Here is a 5,622-nt window from a genome sequence, read left to right as displayed (position 1 = left end):
GTCTGTTTGTCAAAGCCGAATCCCGTGCCCACCTGGCCAGAATCCCTAGTCCCGTGGAACAAGGGACCTCCATAAGAAACCCCGGTCCGCGGCAGGGAAAGGTTTGGTAACTGCTAAAGATAGAAAAAAACAAAAAACCAAAACAGCAGCTGTTTTCTGACTTAACGTTATTTCCTGAGGCTCTGACTTTGTCAGGAGAGGCAAAGAGAGCAAGCTTGTAAGCCTCCAGGGCTGAGCAGCAGAGCCTGGGAGCCGCTCCCTCAGAGGGATGCTCAGCATCAAGAACACATTTCATGTTTGAACTTCTTTTGTTTGTTTGTTTGTTTTTCAAAACAGGGTTTCTCTGTGTAGCCCTGGCTGTCTTGGAACTTACTCTGTAGACCAGACTCAGAAAATCTGCCTCCCTCTGCCTCCCAAGTGCTGGGATTAAAGGCGTGCATCACCACCGCCCGGCTCATGTTTGGATTTCAAAGAAGCATTTAGGGAAACTTTATAACTAATCAAAATTAATCAAATTTTCCTCAATCTTGGAATGACTGTTTATGCTTACTAAGTGTTTTATGATTTCATTTTTGTTTTGGCTATACTTGGTATGATCACTTACCTTCTTATATACAGAAGCTATGATGGTTGTTCGTACACTCATTCCCGCCACAAAACAAAATTGAAAATAACCCTGAAGGCAGAAAGATTGGATGAGAGTCACAGCAAACAACAGGATTGCACAGATGTATCCAACCCACGGATATCCGTTAGGGTCTTTCACGTAGCCAATGAGAAATCTGCAGAACAAAAGCAGATTAAGTAATACTCAGTAGATCCCCAGGGGCTCCTCCTCTTCTGCACAGCCAAAGTCTCACTCTTGCTCTATTGGTGACAAAACAACCAGACTTGTCTCTGGCACACACTAAAGTCAGCCCAGAAGAGGAAGCCTCAATTAAGAAACTGCCTACATAAGATCCGGCTGTAGGCAAGACTATATGGAATTTTTCTTAATTAGTGATTGATGGGGGAGGGCCCGGCCAGTTGAGATGGGAGCCATTCCTCGACTGGTGGTCCTGGGTACTGTAGGAAAGCAGACTGAAGCAGCTATGAGGAGCAAGTCAATAAGCAATACCCACCAGGGCCTCTGCATCAGCATCTATCCCAAGGCCTTGCCCTATTTGAGTCCCTGCTTTGACTTCTTTCAAAGATGGACTACAATGTGGAAAGTGCAAGCCAAATAAACCCTTTCCTCCCCAACTTGCTTTTTTTTTTTTTGTTTTTTGTTTTTTGTTTTTTTTCAAGACAGGGTTTCTCTGTGTAGCCCTGGCTGTCCTGGAACTCACTCTATAGACCAGGCTGGCCTTGAACTCAGAAATCTGCCTGCCTCTGCCTCCCAAGTGCTGGGATTAAATTTGATCATGATGTTTTGTCAAAGTAATAGTAACCCTAAGACACTTAATCTGGGCTGGCGAGATGGCTCAGTGGGTAAGAGCACTTCCGAAGGTCCTGAGTTCGGATTCCAGCAACCACATGGTGGCTCACAACCATCCATGATGAGATCTGACACCCTCTTCTGGTGCTGTCTGAAGACAGCTACAGTGAATTACGCCGGAACGAGTGGGGCAGGAGCGAACAGAGGTCCTGAGTTCAATTCCCAGCAGCCACATGATGGCTCACGGCCATCTGTACAGCTACAGTGTACTCATTCATACACATAAAATAAATAAATAAATCTTTAAAAAAAAAAGACTCGTAATCCCAGTATTCAGGGGCTAAGGGAGGAGAGCCAAGAGTTTAACATCAGCTAGCCTGGGTTACATAGAGAGACAGCAAAAAAGAAAAAAAAAAAACGTATCTTTAGAGAAGTTTACACACACACACACACACACACACCACACACACACACACACACACACACACACACACCCCATTGTGATGTTTCAGCTCTGTCATAGGGAGTGGCATTAGTCAATTCATTGTCAGACAGTGCAAGCTCATACCCATATGAGGTAAAGGACTCTCCAGTTGGCTAATCCTTCCATCCAGGGGCAGATTGCAAAGCCTTGTCATGAGCACTCTACATACTAAGAGAGGTGCTGACTAGGAAGAGATGAAATCAGTCGCTCTCTCCTGAGGCATGCCACCTACCTCTCAGATGTGGCTCAGGCCACACTAGCTCATTTGAACAACAAAGAGGTCGAATGAGTGCAAGGCCTCCTCTTAGGAGAGAGGCACAGAAAAGAGAAGCTAAAACACTATCTTAGATCAGGAAAACTGCCCTGTGCTTTTCCTCTGTTCAAAGCTGGGAAGTGGAAGAGAAGTCTGAGTGATTTTCAAAACTAGGAACTCAATGTACACTCTTGCCTACATATACACAGGGAGCGTAGTCAGTCCTGGGAAAGTCCTAAGAGCGTAGTCAGTCCTGGGAAAGTCCTAAGAGCGTAGTCAGTCCTGGGTACTCACTTCAGCAGCTGAGGATTCAGAAACACAAAAACATCATGCACTATTTTCAGTATAAACGATTTCAGGATCACCACGTAGAAGGTTTTGAATAACGACTTGACCAACCAGGATTTGGGAAAGTCTTTGGAGGTCTCAGACTTCTTTTTCTTCTTTTTAGCTTCCTCCTAGATACAAAACCAAAACAACCATGTCCAGAGAATTGTGCATTACAAGACTGGTTAGGACTGCGTGCTCAGAATGGCTCCGGCCTTCAGCAGGGCCTAAGAGCCGATTATTCTCTTTGTCTAGCTGTAATTGTCTCTTCATCTCCTGCCCACCCTCCTCCCCTGCTTCCAACTTAGAGTCTCTTTCGGGCTGGGAAAGCAAACAACCAAACTAGAGAGAAGACATCGTAAAGACATGCATGGACAGACAGCTGGAATTTCGGTCCTCAGGAGGCTAAGGTGGATTGTGACTTTGAGGCCAGTTTTCTCTGGTGACTCGGTCAAAACAAGTAATACAGGGCAAGGTCCTGGGTTGAGTATGGGGGTGCTGGAGGGAATACCACATGAAAACAAGTACTCTGAGGGCATCTGGTGCACTCTGACAGTGAAGGAGCCTGCCGATCTATATCTTGGGTGCGCAGGAGAGTTTCCTGTTGCTCCTTTATGTGGTTATTGGAGCAAGTTATGGTTTGAATTTTATTCTTCGACCAAGGTCCGACGGAGTCCGCGGTGGCTATTCTTTTCTGTTTGCTTGCTTGGTTTTTCAAGGCAGGGTTTCTCTGTGTAAGTAACAGCCCTGCCTGTCCTGGAACTTGCTTTGCAGACCAGGCTAGCCCTCGAGCTCCTGAGTGTTGGCATTAAGGGCACGTGCCTCTATACCTGGCTCGTGGTGGCTGTTCTTGACTACATCTAGAATTAACTAAAACCCAGAACTGGCTGGGCGCACTGGGAGGGATATTTTTTTTCTTACTTGGATCATCGGAAGTGGGAAGATCCACTCCTAATCTATATCTCTGAGGTGAAAAGACAACTTTAATCCAGATCTTTTGAAGTAGGAAGACCTACTTCTAATCTTGGCCACGCCTTCTGAGGAAACCTGGATAAAGGAGATGGGAGAGGGGAGGTCTCTCTCTTTGCCTGTTTCTTCTCACCCTCAGTAGCAAGTCCACTCCTTCCCAGTGGACTGAACAGTGACTGGACTCTCGGGACTTCCATACATAGGCAGCCATTGTTGGACTAGCTGGACCTCAGCTTGTAAATCAGTCTAATTAATCCCCCTTCTATATATTTATATAGATAGAGAGATTTATTCTGTAAGTTCTGTTACTGTAGACATCCCTAACTTTCAGTATCTTAAGACTGTGCCCCTTTTTGAACTTGGATCAGTGTGAGTGAAAGCAAACTGGTCTTTTAGCTAGTCTGTGGTCCAACATGACTGGTGTCCTTGGGAGAGATGGGATAGGGAGGAGGTAGCTTTGTGACATCCGAGGCGCAGAATGGATTATGCACCTGCAAGCCAAGGGGTGCCTAGGGTTTCTGGCATAGAGCAGAAGCAGGAAAGGCAGAGCTCATTCTTCCATCCATGTTTCAGGGGGAAATGATCCGGCCGACAACCTGATTTCAGATGTCTAGCTTCCAGGCCTCCACGATGCTACAGTTCCCGTTTCCTCTTCCTCACCCACACCGCCCTCTTCCTCTTCCTCTGTGTTTGTGGTATGGGAGTCAAACCCAGGGGCTTCAGCCTGTGAAGCAGGCTCTCTCTTGCCCCGCCCCCCATCCCAACTGTTTCCTTCTCCTTCTCTCGCTGTAGGTCTCACTGTGTTTCCCAGGCTGTTCTCAAACTTATGATCCTCCTGCCTGCGCTCTCTGAGGAATCACTGTGATGTGCTTCTTTTGTTTTCTCAATAGTATTGATCACCCTCAGCATAGGCATTGGCTTGTTCCTTTTTTCCTAGTTTTCTATAGATGAGCTTCCTGTTTGTTGTACTCGTTACCCAGAATAGACGCGTATCTGTGCTCAGTGAATATGTCTGAGTAAGTGAATTAATACATTAGTTAACTTCCATTACAATGCATTTTCTAGAAATGAGTGTGTGCACGTGTCCATGTATGCACACACGTGCATGTGTGAAGAAAGAGAGAATGTTTGTTTGTAGGAGTGAAGGTTACAGGTATGCCAAAGTGTGCACACAGATGCTAGGCCAACCTTCGTGTGTTAGCTTTAGCTTTGGCCTTTTTTTTTTTTTTGGTTTTTCAAGACAGGGTTTCTCTGTATAGCTCTGGCTGTCCTGGAACTTACTCTGTAGACCAGGCTGGCCTCAAACTCAGAAATCCGCCTGCCTCTGCCTCCCAAGTGCTGGGATTAAAGGCGTGCACCACCACCACCCGGCCAGCTTTGGCCTTCTTACCTTGTCTGAGAGAGGTCTCTTCTCTGCTCTATCAATCTGCCTTACTGGCCTAAGAGCTTCTGCATGTTGTCCTGTCTCCATTTCCCTTTGCTGTAGTTACACTAGAATTATAGATACTTAGACTACTGTGTCTAGCTTTTAACTAGGTATTCACACTCGGGTCGCCAGACTCATGTGGTTAAGTGCTTTTGCCCACTGAGCCGTCTCCTAGCCTACTGATGTTGCTATTACTATTGTTATTATTATTATTGTTACTACTACCACTACCACTACTACCACTACTACTACTTTACACCATGAAAAATTTCAAATAAATTCAATAGGAGAAACAATAGTATATTATACACACATGCATCCACCACTCAGGTATTATTAGAACTGTGTATACCATTAACGTAAAGTGCAGAGCAAAGCATATAGAATAGTATGAAAATGTGCAAAAAAAGTCAGAAACAACACTGCTTCTTGCCTGACACATACAGTGCATCCACACAGACACTTGTGTTAAAGTTAGTTATCAGGACGAGAACATCCTGGCTGACACATACAGTGCATCCACACAGACACTGGTGTTAGAGTTACCAGGACGAGAACATCTTGCCTGACACATACAGTGCATCCACACAGACACTTGTGTTAAAGTTAGTTATCAGGACGAGAACATCTTGGCTGACACATACAGTGCATCCACACAGACACTGGTGTTAGAGTTACCAGGACGAGAACATCTTGGCTGACACATACAGTGCATCCACACAGACACTTGTGTTAAAGTTAGTTAT

General features: G+C 45.5%; 1 protein-coding gene across 1 annotated transcript in view; it reads right to left on the bottom strand.

The window, feature by feature from the left end:
- The window catches only part of Abcc2 (ATP binding cassette subfamily C member 2), a 60,857-nt gene that overhangs the window by 36,900 nt on the left and 18,335 nt on the right, over positions 1–5,622 (bottom strand). Inside the window, exons 8-9 of the mRNA XM_031384837.1 lie at positions 2,449–2,612; positions 605–782 (exon numbers count right to left, since the gene is read on the bottom strand). Of these exons, the coding sequence (XP_031240697.1) occupies positions 605–782; positions 2,449–2,612 (342 nt within the window). The remainder of the gene's footprint in view (positions 1–604; positions 783–2,448; positions 2,613–5,622) is intronic.

Source organism: Mastomys coucha, unplaced genomic scaffold, assembly GCF_008632895.1.
Source record: "Mastomys coucha isolate ucsf_1 unplaced genomic scaffold, UCSF_Mcou_1 pScaffold21, whole genome shotgun sequence".
NCBI classification, from domain to species: domain Eukaryota; kingdom Metazoa; phylum Chordata; class Mammalia; order Rodentia; family Muridae; genus Mastomys; species Mastomys coucha.
Note: the sequence above shows the minus strand (reverse complement) of the source record. Positions and strands in the feature narration are given on the sequence as shown.